Source organism: Cimex lectularius, unplaced genomic scaffold (assembly GCF_000648675.2).
Source record: "Cimex lectularius strain Harlan isolate CLEC.00 unplaced genomic scaffold, Clec_2.1 scaffold118, whole genome shotgun sequence".
NCBI lineage: Eukaryota > Metazoa > Arthropoda > Insecta > Hemiptera > Cimicidae > Cimex > Cimex lectularius.
This window is the reverse complement of record NW_019392720.1, coordinates 399,359-423,403: the sequence shown is the minus strand read 5'-3', so window position 1 is coordinate 423,403 and position 24,045 is coordinate 399,359. Positions and strand designations below refer to the sequence as shown.

Genomic DNA, 24,045 nt, shown 5'->3' with positions numbered 1-24,045 from the left:
GTGTATATTCTTTAGCATTTTAGATTGAATTTAGATCGGATTTCGTCTTGTGAAACAGAATCCCATTCTTCAACAAGAGCGGTTTAAAGCTGTTCATCTGTTGGAGCCGGCAAACGATGTTTCTTCTGGTCTTTTCTTTTTTTTTGTTCTCTGCATGTTAGCCACATAGGGCTCTATCAGAGATTTTATTTACTGCGAGACGGTCGTAACCCTATACTCCATCGAGCAATAGTCAGAAGTCCGAGTGGATCGAAGTTACGATACCTCCAGCGGTAGAGCAGCGATGTATTTATCCGCCGATCGTGGGTTCGAATCCCGCTCGTGACACTGGATTTTTTATTTCAACCGATACCTTAGTTAAAGATGAATTAATTGAAAGAAGTTGTTTGGTCAATCGGACCACGACATATATTGATTTAATTAGTAAAACGAAGTATATCTTCACTAAAGCTCTCCGTGGCCATATCATTTGCCGCCGAGAATCGAATCCTGATTACACGACATTTGAAAAATGGCAAAAAGGAGGAAAAATTCGAAAGGTAGGTTCAGATGGGAAGTTGGTGTCCTAGCGGATCGAAGTCACTATAGCTCAAGTGGTAGAGCAGCGGCGTATTGAGCCGAAGTTCATGGGTTCGAATCCCGCTCGTGAAACTGGCTTTTTTATTCCCACCGATACCTTACTTAAAGATGAATTACTTGAAAGAAGCTGTTTGGTCAAACGGCCTCGAAATATAATGAATTAGTCAGATAGTTTAACTTATCTGTCCGGGATGGACCGCGTGGATGTTTAACACGTCTCTTTATCATGTACCATAAGTGTTGTGAGTATCCATGTCAGAAGCACGTGCTCGCCAATTCATTGTGGGAACCCTACATCCTCCAAGCTATCATGCATTAAACTCGAAGTTGTCCCCAATAAATATAAAAAATTGGACCACAGTTTCCAGTATAACGTCCTCTCTGTACCTCAGTGCAGCCAACGATCCATTCTGTATGATAATCAGTTCGGTACGGACCTGGACGTTGATTCCACCCCATACCACCAGTGACTGTCTTTGAAAACGCTGTGACTCACGTATGACACATGGAACAAAACGTTTTCCACGTCTCCACACACGGTCCCGCTGTCATGAAGTGAACCCCATTGTTCAAGTGTCCAAGCGAGATGCTGATTTGCGAATAGTCGCCTTTTTATTCGGTGCATCTCCAATAGTAGAGTACCTGATACAGGACATCTAAAGACTAGCCTATTCTCGAAGCCTTCTGGTGACTGTTTTAGATCTCACCTTTACATTACGGACCGTTGGGAGTTGAGAATCAAGGAAGCCGTTAAGTGACGGTTCCACAGTGCAAGAAGAGCAATAAAACGATCGTCCCTAGCCTTCATACATCGCGGTCGACCACTACTTGAGAGACTTCCGGTGGCCCTAAACCCCATCTTCAAAGGTACAGCGCGGCACGACAAGGTCTTGGGCTATGTAACGGACGTTACGTCCGTCGTTGGCCAAAGCAACTACCCAGGCGAGATCTCGACCATTTCAAGGGAAAAAGTGTTTACTCCAATTTATTGTTTTATCAAAGAAAACAATTTAGACACCAATTAACTCACTCGACAATTTGGTTCTGAAAAGGATAAAATAGAATGATTTTCTCTTGTATTTTTCATCCGAAGAGTGTAAAAGGATTAGTAACATTCTATAAAGGTAAAAAAAAAGAAAAAAGCTATTAATGTTGTGTTTACATTTTAGGTCAACTATTCATCTTTATACCTAGTTATTCAGATATCGTGAGATGCGGTCTGGTGTGATGTAGGTGTCAGAAAAACATTTTCTTTATTGTGCCAACGTTTCGATCTTTATTGAGATCATCTTCAGGGCCTTGGATTTACAAACATTGTTTACATTTATCAAATACATTTAGGGTGTGGAAAAGTGAATTTATACAATGCAAAGCATATTCTATATTCAATCAAAGTATTTCTACTCACTCAAAGTGAGAGTGCCAACACGACACGTAAGAATGGCACAATTACACAGAAGACAAACACTTTGAGTGAGTAGAAAATTGAATATATTTTGCATTGTATTAATTCACTTTTCCACATCCTAAATGTATTTGTTAAATGTAAACAATGTTTGTAAATCCCAGGCCCTGAAGATGATCTCAATAAAGATCGAAACGTTGGTACGATAAAGAAAATATTTTTCTGACACCTACATCACACCAGACCGCATCTCACAATATCTGAATAATTATCGATTAACGGTCACTAATCTCTACACATTTATACCTAGTTATTATGGAAAATAAAGAAATCACTACAAGTGTTTAACTTTTTGGGTGTAACTTTAAAGTTTTTTTTTGCCTTTGAGTGTATTTTAATTGCCACGGAAAACAGGCCACCATGCGTCAGATGCACACTGCAAGTGAAGTGACACCTTCTGCTTTTTTTCCAGTTGTTGATATAATATCGCACTGATTAAAACATCAAACTTAGCAATGTAAACTTGTAATATTTTCAGTACAAATTACATTTTGCTGTGTATTTCGTATTGGCTGTTCGACAGTTGGACAGGAAATTCTAATTGGATAACTTTTATTTGCAGGAAGTAGGCAAATGAATACGGAAGAAATCACGTATGCGGACAGTGAGAAAGAATTGGACGAAGAATTGGCGTACTTCCACAGGTCTGAACGGTTAGTTTAAAATATGCTCATTTTTACCCAACCAGGCATGTAGATTTGTTCAAATTGTCAACTTTTAAATGGAAAAAGCTTGTTTTTACCATCAACTATTTCGACGAGAAATATTTAAATTTCTAATAAACACATCTAATCATTTTGACATATAAAGTCCACTGGGATTTTCCCAACATTAATCAATCTGATATAGCGGTTAAGAAGTTCTTCTCGGCAGAGGAAGAGGAAAAATTTACAAGAGCATCTGCTCTTTTTTCCTTTTTACGACGTGAATAGAAATCATTTTGAAACCTTTGTTCTATTTGCATAAGCTCGTCCTCTCTTTCGTCACAAACTCATGTGTTGATTCTTTAGAATTTTTTTAAAAACCTATTGAGGCTCAAACCGATTATCAGAATAGAAAAGGCTGAAATATTCAATTCAACATTTAAAGTACACTAATACGAGCATTTATGACAAAATAATAAGTTAGTTTTTATTAAAATGATAACTGTTCGAGCAACATAACATTTTAAATCTCGGTCCTCCTATTCTAGCTTGTTATTCATTGTTTTTTTATAAGTCCTATGCATGAAATCAGTGAGAATGATTACTATAATTTAGAGGTGATAAGAATGAAACTACATCTCTGGCCATGTTAATATGTGTAAAATGTTTATACTTTGCCTAATTAGATTTCATAGCCCACTGCTGTCGCTTTCAGCCGTATTTCTGTTTAAATAAATAATTTTGTCGCAAAACTACACGAGATTATTCTGAAAAGTTCAAACCTTCTGCTTATATGAAATCCTGACAAGGGTAGAGAAACATTGTTATGTGTTGTCACATGATACTGTTCGTAATAAAACACAAGCAATTAAAACAGAGAGAGGAAGGTGTTTTTTTAATTTAACCGTTGTGTCAGACCCTTTTTCAACGTTTGGAATTTGAAAAAATAAAAAAAAAAGAAGGCAGCTCATACCGCTGCGTGGTCGTGGTCTGTCGCTGCCCGGGGCGCGGCGGCTTCTTCTCGTCGGTTTCCCCCGCTTGACATCCCGGATTGACGGCATGGCTGATGTGTGGTTGCACAAGGCAAAAACAAAAAAAAACGTTTGGAATTTGAATTTTATTTTTCTGCCAAGTCGTATTTTTAAGTTAGATTTAGGTTTTTAGGCAGATTGAAGTTTTGTATAGTTTGAAGGTGTCCCAGATTCTTAGTGAAATGTTAGTGCCGACGAGATAGGACTAGATTCAAATCCTATGTACGAACAGTTTTTCTTTAATTGCTGACCTGTGGGCGTATCATGAGCCACACGGAATGGACCACATTAGAGAAACGGAAATACCAACGCTTGATAAGTTGCGAAGTTAATAAATTATTATACGTATTAAGTTATTCTAGTTTGTACTACTCATATTTGATTGGTGTTTCATGATTTCAATTTTTATTTTTTGTATTTTAATATTACAGGTAGAAATGTGTGGTGTTTAGTGACCGTTAGTCAACGATTATTCGGAGATCTGGTGTGACGTAGGTTTTAGACATTTTCTTTATCGTGCCAATGTTTCGAACTTTATTTAGACCATCTTCGATTCGATGATCTCAATAAAAATCAAAAAGGGTTATATTTTAGTAGTCCAATTGACCAAATTACTTCTTTCAATTAATTATTCTCTTTATCTAAGGTCTCGGTTAAGCCGAAGGTCGTGGGTCCGAATCCCGCTCGTGACACTAGCTTTTTCATCTCAAACGAGATCTTAAATAAAAATAATAATTAATTGAAAAAATCGAAACTTTGACAAGATAAAGAAAATGTTTTTCTAAAACCTACGTCACACCAGACCGCATCTCACGATCTCCGAATAATCATTACAGTTCGATTTCAAAATGGAGAATAGATATTCATGATTATTAACTTTTTCCAATCAAAAATAAAATTATATAAATTATATATAGTTTTTATCTAAGGTGTTGGAAAAGATGAAAAAGCTAATGTCACGAGTGGGATTCGAACCCACGACCTTCGGCTAAATACGCCGCTGCTCTAACCACTTGAGCTATAGTGACTGGTGTGTGTGTGAGAGAGAGAGAGAGAAAGAGAGAGAGTGAGAGAGAGAGCAGTGGCGTATGACCCGAAGGTCGAGGGTTCGAATCCCACGCGTGACACTAGCTTTTTCATCTCGACCAAGACCTTTGATAATATAATTAACTTAAATAATTAATACTGTCAATTATAAATACTAAAAACAAATATGGATTAATGTAATGAAATTACAGTTTCTTAAACTTGAAAGAAATAGATATATTCCTTGAATGATCGACGAATGTTTTCTATCTATTTGACCTCATCGTTAATAATTTTGTCAAATTTGACAATGAGCTCAAGTTTTGACAATTTTCTGACCTACTTTGCTTACGGAGTGTTTCTTAAAATACGCACACAAAAAACAGTATTTTGTTTACTTATCTTTTTAATCATATAAAATTAAAATAGTCTGCGTCGTAGAACATTTTTGTTGATTGCTAACAAACAATGAAATTAATACACTAAAAATGACATTTTTTAATCAGTAAATAACAATTTATGCTCATTTAACTGCGACTAAAATTCGATTTTGAACAAAGCTTTATATTTTATATTATATTTTATGTGTGGTATGTAGTGACCGTTAATTAATGATTATTTGGAGATCGTGACTCACATTCTCCAAATAATTATTATATTTTATAATGAACTTTAATGATGAATGAATTATAATGAACATTATTGGAAAAATTAGAGTTGGGAAGTGACGATAAGCGAAACCATAAATATCGCCCCTTTTCCAATAAGCCCCTTTCATTATAAACAGACTTATGGGAATTCTTAATAATTCGATGTAATCAGATTAATGAAACTTTTGGTGGCGTTGACGTGGCGCTCATCACTGTAAGATAAAGGGCCCGGGTTCGAATCCAGCGGCCCTGCATTCGAACCCGACGTACTTACAAATGGGCTTATTTTATAAACACCGACACCCCGAGGGTTGATATGACCTCTGCTGTTGCGAACCCTCGTAAAAATTTTCGTTGTTTGTCGTGTTCTAATGCAGGGCCGCGGGATTTAAACCTGGTGCCTTTACTTACAGCGAGGAGCTCCATGCTTTATTAAAATTTCCTTAAGTCTATTTATAATGAACACGTTTTTATTAGAAAAGTAGGTGTATTTATGGAATTACTTATTCTCAAATTTCATCTATGGAGTGAAATGCTTTATGAAATTAGCGACAACCTTATTCACAGTATGCCTAACAGATGCCCAGAGGTTTTGGCTAACAGAGGACATTATAAAATGGTATTAATTGTTTAAAAAAATTATTATGTCCGATAAGCAAAATTATGGAATTAAAACCTTTTATTTCTTTATTTTTCAAAATCCCTTTTTTCCTTCCGTAAACATAATAATTTCTAATAAATTTTACGGCAACTTATGGTAAAAACAATATAAAAATGCTAGGGAAAGTAAATGCTACGGCAATATCACTATTCATTTTTGAGCAGTTTAGTTTTTAGATGTGTAGAGATTAGTGACCGTGAATCGATAGTTATTCAGATATCGTGAGATGCGGTCGGGTGTGATGTAGGTTTCAGAAAAAAACAAGAAAACATTTTCTTTATCGTGCCAACGTTTCGATCTTTTATTGAGATCATCTTCAGGGCTCAAAGTGTTTGTCTTCTGTGTAATTGTGCCATCCTTGCGTGTCGTGTTGAGAGTGCCCACTCGTTGGCACGATAAAGAAAATGTTTTTCTGAAACCTACATCACACCCGACCGCATCTCACGATATCTGAATAATTAGTTTTTAAGATTGAAAGGTAGATCTTGGGGTTTATAATTTTTTTTGTAAATAGTACCAGCGTAGTAAAAAGTCAAACTGCGAAGTCCAAGCCAATTGTTCATCACTTAATTTTCTATCTCAGCTGTCCACGAATGGCTACAAGTTTTGATAAAATTCCACAAAGAAAAATGCTAAATTCTTTAAATAATGCGTTTTTAACTTCCCCTTATGATAAACCAACTTTATTAGACCTAGGAGACCGTACAGGTCATTTTAATGAGAAATGTATGAAATACGTGTTTCATTCACTCTACTCGGTGCACACAAAGGATAGTTAACACAAAACTTTAAGGCTGTTAGGAATCCGAAAGTTAACAGTCGATAACTACAACGAACAAAGAAACCATGCAAGATCGTAAATATCTCACTGAAACTTCAGAAAAATTCAAAATCCTATGACGTCCCCTACAATACGTGATCCTAACTTAGTTGAAAAAATAATTTTCTTACAACGTATGTTAGAATGGATTAACGGTTTATTAAGTAATCTTTATGTAAGGTAGTGGTTGAAATAAAAAAGCCAGTGTTACGAGCGGGATTCGAACCCACGACCTTCGGCTAATTACGCCGCTACTCTACCACTTGAGCTATCGTAACTTCGATCCACTCGGACTTCTGACTAATGCTCGATGGAGTATAGGGTTACGACCGTCTCGCAGTAAATAAAATCTATGATAGAGCCCTATGGGGCTAAGAAGCAGAGAACAAAAAAAGAAAAGACCAGAAGAAACATCGTTGAAGATAAACAACAATATTTGTAAATCCCAGGCCCTGAAGATGATCTCAATAAAGATCGAAACGTTGGCACGATAAAGAAAGTGTTTTTCTGAAACCTACATCACACCAGACCGCATCTCACGATTTCTAAATAAATAAACAACAGGTTTTCCCGTTCTTTGATCTCTGATCACCCTGTTTCGATGGTATTGCTAAGTGAATCCCTAGGAAGGGTTAGGTTATAGCATTTTTCTCTCTAGTTTACATAATTATTGTGTTCTATAAACAAAATTATTGATTTAAAACCTTCTATTTCGTTATTTTTCAAAATCCCATAATTAAATTTTCCTTCAGTAAAAACAAAGTAATTCCTAATAAATGTTAATGCGATTTATAATAAAAATAAAATAAAAATGCCAGGGAAAGTAAATATTGCAAAATTGACCGTATCCCATTCAGTTTTGAGCACTTCAGCCTCATCCTTGTTCATTTTTTAACATGTTATTAAATATTTGTCTACCATATATTCTGGTCTGGTTTATTTTTGTTTGGAGTGGAGCCTGTATGTGTGTCATCTCTCCGGTGTTTTTTCCGTCGGTCGGCGGGGGAAACTATTTCTGTCCACCCCCGCCCCAGTTCGGTCGGGGGCGATCACCCACCGTCCCAAACATTGTCACAGCAGAGAAAGACTGTCCCATACGGGTCACGGCCGTACGTTTGTCTTTTCAGATTTATCTCTTTTTCGCACTGACTCCTTTTTGCCGTCCCTGCCGCGTGCCCTGGCCATGAAATACAAAAATGTGACGTGCGCGAGGTCTTCGTGGTGTGTGCAACCGAAACGGACTTATTTAATACCAATTCAGCCGCCCTATTACTACTTCACACAACCGCAGACTCTTACTTACGAATACTATCAAAAATGCAGGTACACTTACATTTCTTAATTAATAAATAGTTGATAAATTTTTTGTGTTTTTTAAAATTATAATTCACGTCTGTGGCACATGTTTCTATTTATTTGACATCGCCTGATAAATAAAATGGTTCCAGCCTAAAGCAGTAATATCATCTCTTGTAAATTAGTAATAAATTGGTTCGTTTTCCTTAAACTTTCCCCCTCTGGATATTTTACATAAAATTTAAATTCATGAATTATAGTTTAAAGAAAAATGTGAATATGCTAATGAGCAACAATAGTTCGTCCATATTCAAAACATATATAAATAATAATTACAATTAATTAAGGTTTTTAGTTGAGATAAGAAAGTCAGTGGCACGAGCGGGATTCGAACCCACGATCTTCGGCTTTATACGCCGCTGCTCTACCACTTGCGCTATCGTGACCTCGATCCACTCGGACACCAACTTCCCATCTCAACAGCATCTTTTGAATTTTCCCTCCTTTTTGCCATTTTTGTAATGTGTTAATTGGTCAAGCGGATCACGAAATTAGTGACTTTAATAAATAATAATTGTAATTAAATTTAAATGGTGCGTTTACACTCTAAAACTGCCAATTTTAATTGCCATAAACTTTCCTCGAGGCATTTATTCAAGCAATTACGTTTTTCTCTAAGGTTTTATCTGAAAATAAGTGGCAACGATCCCGGTTTTGCCGCCATATTTATATCACAGTTTGGCTGTATTTACGACTTCAGTTCCTCCCTGATATACAGTCAAGGTTGGACAAAACCGATTGCCCGTTAGCATTATCATTTAAAATAAAAAACACGATGTTAGCACTTTTACTGTCCCTTTTACACCAAACACTTTCGAGTGTGGCTAACGTTAAAGCGTACACGAGCTGCTGTTAACCTCACATTTCTTTTACTTATTGGTGGGTAACCGCGCCGAGAATAAAGAAATATCGACTTTTTTGCATGGTACTTTGAAACAAAGGTTACAAAGTAAGTTTAAAAACCACCGAGGCTGAGAATTCAGCATTTAATCTGATGACCGGGATCGAGATTATGGACGAGCATTTGTAACGGTTGTAATCATAAAGGTAGCAAATGACTGTTAAAATAACGCTCCACTCGTGAAGCATTAACCTTTTCTTCCCTCCACATTGTTTCATGCTCCATATCACAAGTGTCCAATATGAATCATGAGGGTCATAAAAAATGTTTACTTTGCTAGATTAAACTGTTCAGAAGCGGCGCGCCTGCTGTCTTTGATGTTAAAAGATAAAAAGAAAAAGGAGGAAAGGCGGTACATACATAGACAAAGAAGACGAGAATAATAATGAGCTGATGATATATATATAAAAAAATAAATACGATGACTAACTTTCATGATAAACCACACGAATTCACACTGTCAATAAAATTTTCATAGCCTCGTTTACTCATAATTTTGACAGAAGGATTACTTTATGGAATTTTATATCATAATTAGTTGCCGTGGGAAGCTGGTGGCCGAGTGGTTACGGCTTCCGACTCGTATTTGTCACGCTAGTGGTTCTGGGTTCGAATCCCAGCAATTTTAATTGTGAATAATATGGAGAACGTTTTTTAGGCCAGCTTGCTACTAGGGTTATTGCCGGCTCCTCGCGTTTTGTATGTGTCTTTTATTCGTACAAGACGATATCATAATCTAAATTTGGCGGGACTCAAGAGTTTTTGATATACAGCTACCATCACTACAACTATGATCCAACTATGTACAGCCTACGGTTGGGAGGCCGGCAAGGCGCTTTTCACCTTGACGCCCAGTCATCATTCACAACAATAAATACATTTACACAGAGTAAAAATCTCGCATCACTCGGACAAATGTTTAATATTTTTCGACTTAGTCTAACCAAATAGTTTAATTAAAATCGGTTATAGGAACAGACATCTGCGAGGTTGGGGACCGCGGTAGCCGAGTGGTTAGCATGAGAGACTCTCACGCCGCGGTCGTGGGTTCGATTCCCACCGTTGCCCCTGGCCCTTTTTTCCCAATAACCCCCCAAATTTGAACACACATATACGAATTTGTCACATGGCTAATATGCATAGTTCATAACGCCAAAAAAAAAAAAAAATAAAAAAAAAAATCTCGCATCACTACCCTAAGTTAACCTAATGTTTTGGACTGGCCTATGTGTGCTCGATATTTTACATAGAACGTGTTCATACGCACTCCACTCACGCAAATAAATACATTCACATAATTCGGTAGTCGTCTCCCCCAATTAAACCGCAAATATATATCTAACTAAATAACCTAGATTATTTGGCGTGTCTATTTCTCGATATTCCAGCACTATCACCCAAATATGACAAGGTTCACGCTAATAAATGGACTCGATCAAATTATGGATATTATTTGAGCCAATGAACGTATATGCGGCCATAAAAGTTTATCAGCTTCGGGTATCCAATCAACTTATTATTACAATCACTACTGCGCTTTAAAAATTTTTATTACTGATGACTTACTCCGTCTTACTGTAATGTGGTTTGACCCGTCGTCCGCTAAATCCACTACCCACAGCGGGTAGTTCGATATAAGCCCTCTTTATTGGCTGTACTTACTCATCAGTTTCTATTTTTAGTATACATGTACCTTATTCTTTTAAAAAATAACTAGGAAGTTGTTTCTAAATTTCCCCTAAAATTTTAAATGTTTTAACGCTGTATGATTGAAGTCATAAATTTAGGATAATACACTAGCTTTTTTCCATCAACTTAATCCTTTACCCAGTCCAATTATCTGTTCTTCGCGCCAAATTAATAATTTTTCTAAATAAATTTACCCATTTTAATTGCAAATTAAACTTTTCAGCTTCAAAATAATCCTTTTAATTGCGAATTGACCGTTTTCAGCTCAAATTTAAGTTTTTTTAAATATAAAATATGTAGAATGTTTGTATAACGTAGGGGATGGTATGAAATATAAGTGTGTAAAGTAAAACATATAGCAAGTACGATAAAATATGACAGTAAGGATGCTTTTAAGATAAATTGTTTAATGAATTCGCCGCAGTGAGGAAGTAGCAAATAAATTTATTAATTTTGAACAATTACCACGATTCTCTTAAAAGCACGTATTGTTACTCCATCCTGACGTGAAATTCAAAACGGGCCCCATGATAAAATTGACCGCTAATTATCTACATTCTTCTTGATTAGTGTCATTCTGGTTAGATTAAGTTGGCAATACAAAACAACGAAACTAAACTTAAATTACGACAATCACCTGTAACCGTTTTTTTCTCTTCCCCTGAGATGTTCTAAGCGTGGAGGGAGAGAGGGAGGGAGAGAGAGAGAGAGAGAGAGAGAGAGAGAGAGAGAGAGAGAGAGAGAGGGACATAAAGTAAAATTTATACTAACTACCAAATTAAGCAGTGGCTATGTTTGCGCACAAAACAACGTATTTGAGATTGCAATGACTAAGATAGGAATGGCACATCCTTATCGAAACATTACTATGAGCTACAACACCAGTTTAACTTTGAATAACCAAAAATAATAAATAAAAAAATAAACCTTGAAGATAATGAAAATAAAAGAGGCTTTGCATATAAAATTGACACCAAACACATGCAACACACAAACCGAAAGTGAAATGTATGCCGGTATAATTTGGATGGAGAAACACAGAAGGGGGAAGAAAAATAGGGGGCCCCTCCACAATGGACATATACCCAACCCATATGTATAAATTATATATTTTGTGTGTATATATATAAATAATACTTATAATTATGCTACAGTGGTTAGTTAGAATTAAGTTTTACATTTTAAGCTCATGATATTGTAGTTATGAAATTTAAATTGGGAATTTTGTTTTTTCTTTGTTGTTTTGGTACTAAACTTCTTTTGACATTGAATGGAAATCAAATAATCAGTTTTAAACTTTTTATTGTTATAACTTTATTAGATTTTCTAAAGAATATTTTGTAATTTGTGTAGTGATTAGTGACCGTTAATCGATAATTATTCAGAAATCGTGAGATGCGGTCTGGTGTGATGTAGGTTTCAAAAAAACATTTTCTTTATCGTGCCANAATTGTTAAGACAAAAACATAAATGTTAAATTTCAATAGTTGATAAGAATCACAAAATAAACAGTTTCTGAGATATTGTAATGCCTTATTGAAATAATTATGTGCATAAATATAGGCCCTGAGGAAGGAGAAAATAACTACATAATTCCATCTTTTGGTCGATTCGATACTCAACAGTAAAATTTATTGTTTCCAAACCTTCTGTATATTTTTTATTGGAAAGGAATTCGTAGTGCAATTGTCGGAATTGTACCATTTTGTTTACACTTAAAATCAAACTTGCCAAGTAACAACAATCAACTGGTAAAAATACTAATATTCTGTTTTCATTTATTTGCAAAAAAAATGCAACACGAGAATGCAGATGAAAAATTTGTCCGCACCAGCAGATCTAGAAGTTCTCCGTGGGAACAGACATGTCGACGGTCGCGGACACTTCCTCGCGTCCGGTAGAGCACTTCTTTCTAACGGAGTTGGAATAAAAGTCGTGTAAATAAATGTTTACTCTAAACATGTTTCTCAAAACCATGGTTAATACACTGCCAAGTTGAAGATTTGAAAAACTGAACTCGGTCCTATCAAATTGTAAAATATGGAGTAGAAAAAAAAACACATGGAGCTTATTAATAACGTGTCATCAGCTTCTGTTTGTTTTCCCACATGAAAAACGTAATTTTCCATTGTTCCATGTGAACGCCAACTTCCAACTATTCACATTGCTTTAACGCAAATAGAATTTTTGTAGAAGATATATTTTGCTTGTACGAATAAACTCGGAAAAGCAATTTTCATTACTGATTGAAAAAGTTGGTGTAAAGTTTGCTGTTCGTGTTATTTATTTCTGACCCTGTGAGGCAAAGAAGATAATAAACTTCTCAAAAATGGGATGAATATGGATATTTGTAATTTATTCAACAAAAACAAAGAAAGTACAAACTAAAAATAAACAAATGTTAATCTTTATCTTAAATAACGGATTTACTTAAGAATGTAATTATGCAGATTACTCATTTTGTAAACAAACACATTTTCTCGTCTTTTTGGCATTTTAATCCAGCTGTATTTTTTTTAAACTATGGAAAGAGATCATCTTGAATCAGAAGATTATTGTGATGAGGGGGCGACGTCACCGGCATGTGGATATCGCAGAGGCAGGTGGTTCTCTCAGAGCGTGTTCTTGGTGGCTATAGCTCCATTCTGAGAGACTGGAACTCGCCATAGGAGGCCTGGTAGTGGATCTCAGGACAGAAATAATGTCATTGCTGCAAGACGGAACCTTTTCCATAGTGCCCGACAGATCTTAAGTGAAGTAAAAGATGTCTTGGCAAGGCCTTTATCAACACAAACGATTCGAAGTTGGCTTGACATCGTATGTCGCTCCTTTGAGATGTCCTGCAGCAACAGCCCCCCTCCCCCACCGGCAACTCAGGAGAATATGGTGCAGCGAGCGCCTGGAAGAGAACACCAATTGGAATGCTGTTATGTTTACTGAAGAGTCGCGTTTCTGTCGGTCTGCTTTTTCTTTTAATTTGAGCTTTTTTTATATTATATAAAAAATTGGGCTCTTAAAATCCATATGAAAATTGGCTACAATCAATTACATAAAACTTAAATTTAAAAGAAAACTCTTCTTCTTTTGATATTTTCTTAAATATAAATAATAATTAGGTCTTATAACAATATGAAAATAATTACCAATACAAATAAAAATGATATAAAATAAAATATAAACACATAAGATTTTCCTCCGTTTCAGTTTGGTTTTTTAAGAATTATATGAAAGAAGAATCCTGTATTTTAACATTTAAATCTATATAATTTTCAATTCTTAGTGTAACTTAACTCTTTTATTTAAAATCTCTATTATTTTGTATTTTAAAAAATTATCAAATTAAAAGAAAAATCCTTTATTATTACACTTAATGTGTGGTGATTAGTGACTGTTAATCGATATTTATTTAGAAATCGTGAGATGCGGTCTGGTGTGATGTAGGTTTCAGAAAAACATTTTCTTTATNCTGAAGATGATCTCAATAAAGATCGAAACGTTGGCACGATAAAGAAAATGTTTTTCTGAAGCCTACATCACACCAGACCGCATCTCACGATTTCTAAATAATTATACTTAATGTTCTATAATTTTTAATTTCAATTGGATCTAATTTTCATATGGTCTTTTATATAACTGCTCAATCGTTGTACATTTAAAAAATCTCAAATCAAAAGAAGAATTATTTGGTTTTATATTTGTTGACTATATTTTTAAAATGTCAATGGTAATTAATTTTCATGTGGTCTTCTAAGAGCCTAATCATTTCATATTTTTAAAAATTCAATTAAACAAGAATTTTATTTTACATTTATAGTTCATACCATTTTTTAATGATTTTAAGAAAAGGTTAATTTAAAATTAAAAAAGGTTAATTGAATTTTAAAGTTTGAAGCTAAAAAAAAATTAATTTGACATTAAAAATGATTAATTTCGTCCGGAAAAGGGTTAATTTAACGGGGTAAAAAAGGTAATTTGACTGAAAAAAGCTATGCAAGCTAAATAGTTCAGAGAACTACAAAAAAGGGGACGTAGGTGGCCGCAACGGTTTAAGCGTTAACACGGCGCTCATCGCTTAAGGTAAATGTCCCGGGTTCGAATCCAGCGGCCCTGAATTCGAACCTGACATACTTACAAATGGGCTTTTTTTTTTTTTTTTTTAAATCGGCACCCCAGGGGTTGATATAACCTCTACTGTTGCGAACCCTCGTAAAAAAAAGAATTTTAAAAAAGTCGGTATTTATTTGAACATATAACTAACATATAACTAAAGATTGAATTTGACACGTATCCACTGCAACTACGAAACTAATGAATTCACTATGCAGTGGTTTCGGCTTCTTATTCCTCCTTATCTGTCCCTGATATTATCTAATTTTTACTCTTTTTAAATAACAACAATTATAAACAAACGGCTTTAGATAGTGGACTCAACATTGCCAATTTATAACTAAACATATATTACAATTACAATTAATTAAGGTTTTTAGTTGAGATAAAAAAAGTCAATGGCACGAGCGGGATTCGAACCCACGATCTTCGGCTAGATACGCCGCTGCTCTANGTATCAAGCCGAAGATCGTGGGTTCGAATCCCGCTATTGCCATTGACTTTTTTATCTCAACTAAAAACCTTAATTCATTGTAATATATTAATTGGTCAAGCGGACCACGAAATTAGTGAATTTAATATATTACAATGTGTGGTATTTAATGACCTTTAATGAATGATTATTTAGAGATCGTGCGATGCGGTCTGGGGTGATGTATGTTTAGAAAAACATTTTCTTTATCGTGCCAACGTTTCGATTTTTTTTTTTTTTTTTCAATTAATTATTATTTTTATGTAGGGTCACGGTTGAGATGAAAAAAGCTAGTGTCACGAGCGGGATTCGAACCCACGACTTTCGGCTTAACCGAGACCTTACATAAAAAGAATAATTAATTGGACGAAGTAATTTGGTCAATTGGACTACGAAAATATAACGGTTTCGAATTTTATTAAGATCATCTTTAGGGCTCAAAGGTGTGTTTTCTGTGTAGATGTGACATTGTTGTGTGTCGTATTGAGAGTGTTAATACACTTTCCACTTCCAGAGCTTATTAATAGAAGATTTTAGGAAATTAAAAAAAATCAACATATGTGAGTATAACATGAAGTTTTGACTATTTGTTGGTTAGCGTTAAATACTGCATCTATGTTTTGGCTAAGAAACAGAATTTTCTATGACGGTCATATACAATTTTGGAGAGTGCTAATTACAGGACGGTTCGACGTTGTCTTCAGACAAAACTGTGATGTTGACATTAGCCGTCGGTTTTCCACTTCGTCACAACGATAAACCCTTGGCAGAAGAAACTACACAACTGGACCAAAAACACACATTAATTATGGAAGTACACCGTCGGTCATCATTCAGAAGCATCTTGTTTTAAAAAAAGACCTGATTGTATCTTAAAGGTTAAAATTTATTAAATTTATTTATGAAATTTTCTATTTAGTAAAAAACATTTTCTTCTTCATTGTGTTTACAATTCTTCAATTATCAATTCATTCGCACGCCAAATGACTTTACAGACCGTATACCACTTTAGTGATAAGATTAAATTGCTATGTTGCAATGATCGGTTAAGGAAAAAAATTTCAATTCCAAACATTTTCGTAATTTCAGGTTCGGTGCCGTCAGGAACGAAGGACGTGCCCGTGTTTCAGAATTTCCGAGTCCCTGGCTCGCGACGATGCCAACTATTGTCTGGAGCGAGGGGCTGAGGCTCCGTCATTCATGTCAGCTTTTTAACCGACTAAACGCTTGTTTACATTCATTTCACAGACGTCTTTCCCCCCTTCGTCCGTTGATCCATGGAGAGACGTTTATTGCTTCCACAACTTCTGACAAATGCCAACAAATGCCCACCTGTGTCACACACATTGTCTGAACTTTTCAAAGCTCTGGAAGTTCACGGCCGCCAGTCCGCCGAGTTTCACCTTTTCCAACCATAATTGAAATAAGACAAAAATATACACAAATGTAAATGACAAAAACACGGCAGGTCATTCTAAGGTTATCCAACTATATTCACAGCAGGACACTTGCGTGTCTCATTTGATCGACCAGCTTAAAAATAAGACAGATGTATCCGCAGGATAATTCTCAATATCAAAATATATAGTGATCGTCTTACCCCAGAGGGTATATTTTAAGCGTTTAACATTCTTGAAGATCTTAAAAATATTCATCTAGGTTACATAACGCTTTTCTCTATTTTCTAGCAAACTTGAGACATTTTTAACAACGGCGGATGTTTGTTGAGTTAAGCCGAAGGTTTTTCGAATCATTCGATTGAATGTTTAAATTAACCAAGTGTTCCTCTTTTCCTTCAAGAGCATCTCGACCAAATCAGACAACTTTCCATTGCCTCTGCATACAGTGTTTGACCAACCTTCCTTACGTTTGTAAATAATAGCTTTTTTCGTCAAATTAACCCTTTTTAATTTAAAATTAACACTTTTTAACATCAAATTAGCCTTTTTAATTTCAAATTAACCTTATTTTACTTAATATTAACGTGTGGTGATTAGTGACCTTTAATCGATATTTATTTAGGAATCGTGAGATGCGGTCTGGTTTGATGTAGGTTTCAGAAAAACATTTTCTTTATCGTGCCAACGTTTCGATCTTTATTGAGATCATCTTCAGGGCCTGGGATTTACAAACATTGTTTACATATTACAATTACATATTGGATGTGGAAAAGTGAATTTATACAATGTAAAATATATTTTATATATCCGATTAAAGTATTTCTACTCACTCAGTTTGTTTTCTGTGTAATTGTGCCATTCTTGCGTGTCGTGTCGAGAGTGCCAGTGAGATTTTGCTATTTTGTGTTTATATACTTTGGATTTTGAAGGGGTGGGGAAGGATTCGGTATAGAAAAGACATTTTTGTATAAGGCGTCGGCTTGTTTGAGGTGAAAAGTGCCGACGAAGGGAAAAAATGTTTCGGTCAGATTATCCTTTCAGGATTATATAGAAAGGGATAAATAGGAAAAGGAAAGCTAAATTGTTGGGAAATTAGACTATGTGAAATATATATGTTGTGTGATTCAAGGAATGCTTGAAACATGGTATCATTCCAAAAATATAGAAATTTTCTAATTTAATACTATTAACTATACCATAAAAAAACACCCGGTCTGGCGCTTCAAAGTACAGACCAATCATTCTTTTGCCACTGTTCTGTAAAACCATCATGATAAATAAAATCATGTATGATTAAAGAAAAAATAATAACTTTTCAAACAGGCAATATGGGTACAACCCGCAGAAGATGTTGATGCCTTGTATAATGTTAAATTTTTTATAGAGCAAAACTGGAGAAAACCAAAAGAGAAGTTATTATTTGTCTCACTTGGCGTGTCTTCTGTGGCAATTAAACTGTATGAACTGCCCTGAAGGTCTTTGCTATATGATAAAACGTTATTTCTATGATAGGAAAGTTTCTTATGTGTACACAATGAGCACACTGTACTAGAAATCAAGAGAAGGGATGCGCGCATTTTCTTGTCATCGTCCGGGACTCTGGTTCTATATGATACATTACATTACATTATTTATTAGACATTCCCAGAACATGTGGAGGTTAACATTTTTGGATTGCTTACTTTTTCTCATACCAGGCGAACAGAATATGAAATGGAAAACAGGCATGAAATAATGTTTCTACTTGCAACTTGGTCTCTCAGAAACAACATGCCATTTAACGCGGAAATATGCAAAACTCTAGTCGCAACTGGATAGATGAAACAGGACGTAAATGTTTATTTAATTGGTGAAAAACTTGAGCAAGTTTCTCAGTTTAAATACCTGGGAGTAATGAGAGATTGGAAGTTGAATTGGACCTCACACGTTGCATCAATTTGTGGAAAAGCTAGGCAATGAAACAATTGTCTTGTCTAAACCAGCCAAATTTTATAGGAATTAAAAAATGACGCTTTAAGTACCGTTTAGCTGCTCCAGTATCGCATACAGCTGTTCTAAAAGAGAAAAATAAAGACTCCGTGCAGCATAGGGCCAGATGCTATTGCGAATTATAAAGGCTATAGGACAATCTCTTATCAGGCCACCTGCATCCTGGCAGATGAGATTCCAACAGACCTTTATTTGAAAGAGCTAGCAAACAACTACATGACCATTGAAACTAGTCAAATACGAGACGGACATCCTTTGAGACAAAAACCCCAGTTTCTAAGTGGCCACACCCTTGACAAACACGTTTAGAATGAAACATTCAATCTTCACTGATGATGATGGGTATTCGTCTGCGAGTCGGTGAAGTCATCTTGAACCGGCACAGGGTTACTTACTGGGTCTGTCCCCACTCGGATGTTTTCTGAATTATTCAAATGCCATCTTCATGACATTGCGCCATCTTCAGAGAGGAACTAAATTCTCTAAGTTCCCCACTAAAGATGGTGCAATGCCGAAACGCGATTGAATAACTCAAAAACCACGCGAGTAGAGAAAGACACAATAAGTTACCTTATGCCGTTTCAACATGAGCAAGTTCATTGAAAAAGTAGGATGTGCAATAGAATGGTGCAATAATGAAGGTAATACTGAGGCTGCCCACACAGAAAAACATAGGCTTAAACATCCACTGCTCTAATAATCACACAAAGATTGACTACGGTCAATAAGATGGGTTATCAACAAACAACTGCTACCACAGATAAAAACATAAGGCCTATATGGACGGATAATGAAATATCACTGTTATTTCTATCCAACAATAATGTCCACTATGAAATCACATATGAAATAATATTAATCCTATAAATTCACTAGTTTTCGTGGTCCGCTTGACCAAATAATATCTTTCAATGAATTAATCACTATTTAAGGTCTTGGTTGAGATAAAAAAGTCAGTGTCACAAGCGGGATTCGAACCCTCGACCTTCGGCTAAATAATTGAAAAATGGCAAAAAGGAGGGAAGATTCAAAAGGTGAGGTTGAGATGGGAAGTTAGTGTCCGAGTGGATCGATGTCACGATACCTCAAGTGGTAGAGCAGCTGCGTATTTAGCCGAAGGCCGTGGGTTCGAATCCCGCTTGTGACACTGACTTTTTCATCTCAACCAAGACCTTAAATACAGATTAATCCTATACCAACTTATACATATTAAACATAGAAGAATAGGACAAAATGGCTGATGGCTTTAACAAGCATGATCCTCGGTCATATCGCGGGGAAAGCAGTGCCGTGATTGGCGTTGCTCGATCCTGAGTCAACAAAAACAGCTGTGTTTGTAAAACAAAAATAATTAACTGTGATTGGGAGTTTTTTTTCGTTGGATATTGGATGGCTTGTGTAGGGTTAGTATGGCGTTGACGGTCAAAACGGATTTCGGTCCTAGAAGTCTTCGTAATTTTTCACAAGTCCCTTATGTTATGTTGTCTTTTAAGTCATGTGTGGGGACTTCCGTCTGCTCTCTAGGTATAGTCCTAAGTATTGGACTCAAATAGAAATTGGTATCTCATTGTTGTTGATTTACAGAGGAGAGCAAGGAGTACGTTTTTGTTCATTCAATTTTGGCAAGCATAAAGCATACCTACGTAGATTCGGTCTAGAGGAAGTTATTTATAATGTCTCGGAGACCACTCGCGGACCTGGAAGCACAGGATTTTCAGTTGTCCTCTCCATGAGTCAACGCGTTCCAACAACGCAACACGAGGGTGAAAACTCATTGGTGTATTCTGATAATGATAATTTTGTTTGGATGCAGGTCGATATACGCGATGTCGCAACTCTTTGCACGTCTACGTTCATCCTCCGGTTAAATTTAGAAACCACTGTCTGGACATAACTTAAATAAATTAAGGGAAATTATCTAGTTTTAGACCAGTATCTTGAACAAAAAGTATGTTAATAATCCGGCCCATCCCTCCGATTACCACCCCCACGACTGTTTGTAATACCCTTCGCAAACTTTGCCTCAAACGCCTAACGTAAAAAGTTCAAAGTTCTTCATTTGTTTGAATTGCGGCTACAAAGTCTGAAAGGATTTGCGACTTGTGAACTCGTTAAAACAAAAGTTTTTTAATGGTGGGGGGAAAACACTGGATTAATCTTTCTGTTCGATTTCGATAAATCTTAATTAGAATATAATACAAACATTTTCATAAACATTTGACATTTGTTAGTTGGGTTTTTTAAAAATAAAAAAATATCTAAGATTGTTCAGAAAAAAAATATTTTCGTTGCAAAGGTACAAAATAAACGCACTACCCTTAAATTTTAACGTGTTTAGGTTTATTCATATTTTGCATATCAAAAATAGGTTTGGTTGTAAAAATAAGACATTTAGAAAGAAAATGTTTATTACGTAATTCTAAAAAATAATTTTTTTAATGTAAAAAAAATAGTTGTTTGCACCCTTTAATACCACCTCCGGCACGAATCGTGGCCTTTAAACGCCTTTTCGTTCCTTGGAAAAGATTTCTGATAAAATCCTGAGGAATTCTTTCCCATTCATCACGAGCAGACGTTTCCATCTCTTCCAGAGGGGTAAGACCTGGGATTCGCCGCCGTCGTACTCGTCGCTTAAATTGGTATTAAATTTAGCTTTGCTTACATGACAAGCACCTGCGAAAATAAAACGAATTTTCAAAACCTGCACTAATTTTTCACCAACCCATAACATACATAGAGTGGAAACCCGTTTATCCGGATCCGTTTGTTAAAATATTTATTATAAATTATTTGGTGATCGTGAGATGCGTTCTGGTATAGTAGTGTATAGTAAGTCCCACCATCTCCATATAATCATTAGTTAACGGCCACTTAACATCCCACATTTTTATGAATTTTTCATAATTCTTAATGTGTGTGTGTTAATTTTTTTTAAAATTCATGATTCAAATATGGGACCTATAATTCATCGTTCGAAATTCGTAAAGGCCACCAAATCGCCCTTCCACTAGTCACACGATCGAAGAGACCGGAGAGGCATGTTTTTGTTAAAAAATAAATTAATTAAAAAATTAAAAAAATAAATTATAAAAAGGTGTATGCTATTTTAAAAGACTAGCAACTGTTGTATCGTGTTATTCCTATGTTGGCTTCTACTGGAAAGGGTTTTTTTATTACTTATATTTTTATAATATAAATATATATTTTTAATAGGTATTTTTTAAGAATAAATTTTTCGAGAAACGCATGTCCGGACTTAAGTGGCCCATAGACGGTCAATATTATTGTACAATATAGATTGCACAATAATTTGACGGTTGCCCCTTAACGTTCAATAATATTGTACAAAATTTTGTTTCAAGGTGATATTGAGTTTTGTGCAATATTTTGTGCAACCACGAGCATGCGAACTGTACCACTTGTTGATACTTCACAAACTGACTGATATTGCGCAATAATGCCAACAGACAGTGCAATATTTTCCAGGTTGTACAATATATTTTCAACTTTTCGTCAATCATGCAATGTATTGCACAAACTTTCAATATCGTCTACACACGATCAATTATATTGCACAAACCAAAATATTGTGCAATAATATTGATCGTCTATGGGCCGCTTTAAACAAAAATAAAACTAATAAAAACTATCTCTTACTTTAAATGTTACTTAAGAAGAAGAAAAATAACTTTATTCTGGGAGTGGTGTCCCCTAAGAATAATGTACATGAACTAAATAAAGTAAGTCCTTCTATGAAGATAAAAGTAAAAAAAAAAAAAAAGATAGAAATCTTGGCACAATGTATACCAATAAGGCAGGACAGAAGAAAAAATTACGAGAATATTAAACAAAAATAACAAATGTTAACTTGAGGTCTCTGCTTGGAGGGAGAGGAGGTGATTATACAGGTGGGATTTAAAGGAGGAAAAGGAGGCAGCGTGACGAATAGAAAGGGGAAGGGAGGTCCAGAGTTTAGGGGCTCGGATCAGAAAGGATCTTTCGAAGGTATGGGTTGTATGTTGCGGAAGGATAAGATCGATTGGGGATGAGCGGGTCTTACGAGTGAGATGTGAGGAGTTGAAATGGAGGGATTGGATGATGTAAGGAGGACGACTAGTGTGGATGGACTGGAAAAGAAAGCAACCTAGGCAATACTGTGCACGGAAGAAGGGGAATAGCCAGGAAAGTTGGGAATACAACCCCGACACCCGGGATCCCCGTGGGGTGCCGTACACAAATCTTACGCAACAATTCATAATACGCTTCAATCGCGCGTTCTCCCCCTCCGAGAGACCACCGTATGCCAAACGGCTATAATCGAAGAAGGGAAGTATAAGGGAAGATACAAGGAGTTTGCGGGTGGAGAAAAGTAAGAGAAGCCAGGACCGACGAAACAGGCTGAGGGAGGCAATGGAATGGCGGGAAATTTGGGAAATGTGAGAATGCCAGGAAAGGTTTTGGTCAAAGACTCCTAGGTTTTTAACCGAAGAGTAGAAGGGAATGGGAAGTTATTTAGCATGAGAGGTGGGATGCTGGGGAGGGAATTGAGGAGTTGCCTGGACCCGATAATTATGGCGGTGGATTTGGACGGATTGAGGACTAGGGAATTTTTATGGGCCCATTCGTTGATGGAGTTTAGGTCTTTTTGGATCTTGAGAGTGGCCGAGTGAAGATCGGAAGGGTGGAAGGATATGTATATTTGGGAGTCATCGGCATATAGGTGATAGTTACAGGACTGGTATGTGGTTTCGTATGTGTGTTTTTTTTTTACGTTTTTATGACACGATACTAATAAAATCACAAATTTTCGGATTATCCGGACTTTCGATCATCCGGACAAGTCCCGGTCCCTTCAAGTCCGGATAAACGGATTTCTACTGTATATACCTATTCAAAATTAATTACAATTAAAAGTCATATAAAATTAAGTATAAAAACAAATGCTTCTTCTATTAACTGGAGATTTTTTAAAATATAAAATAATTGGTTATATAAAATAATTAGTTTATATTTTAAAAATCAGGAATTTGACTTTACATTCTTATCTTCCATAGCAATGCTTTAAGAAAGGGTTAATATATAAATTAAAAAAGGATTAATTTGACATTAAAAAAGGTTGATTTGAAGTTAAAAACCCCTTGGCGATTGTGTTTTATTTTTTAATCAGCCTCGGGGAAAAAAAAGTCACGGTGCTATAGTATAAGCATCGACGTCCGCTTAAGTCCCCCTGATGGTCTATTAACCCTTTTGCGCAG

At 35.7% G+C, this 24,045-nt stretch overlaps 1 protein-coding gene and 2 non-coding genes across 3 annotated transcripts in view; 1 reads left to right on the top strand and 2 right to left on the bottom strand.

The window, feature by feature from the left end:
• LOC106671090 (tight junction protein ZO-1-like) overlaps positions 1 to 24,045 on the top strand; it is a 173,991-nt gene that overhangs the window by 17,653 nt on the left and 132,293 nt on the right. The window contains exon 2 of the mRNA XM_024226635.1: positions 2,607 to 2,697. Coding sequence (XP_024082403.1) covers positions 2,607 to 2,697 — 91 coding nt within the window. The remainder of the gene's footprint in view (positions 1 to 2,606; positions 2,698 to 24,045) is intronic.
• Positions 7,082 to 7,154, bottom strand: Trnai-aau. The gene has a single exon. It is a non-coding gene; the product is annotated as a tRNA-Ile (tRNA).
• Positions 8,546 to 8,618, bottom strand: Trnay-aua. The gene has a single exon. It is a non-coding gene; the product is annotated as a tRNA-Tyr (tRNA).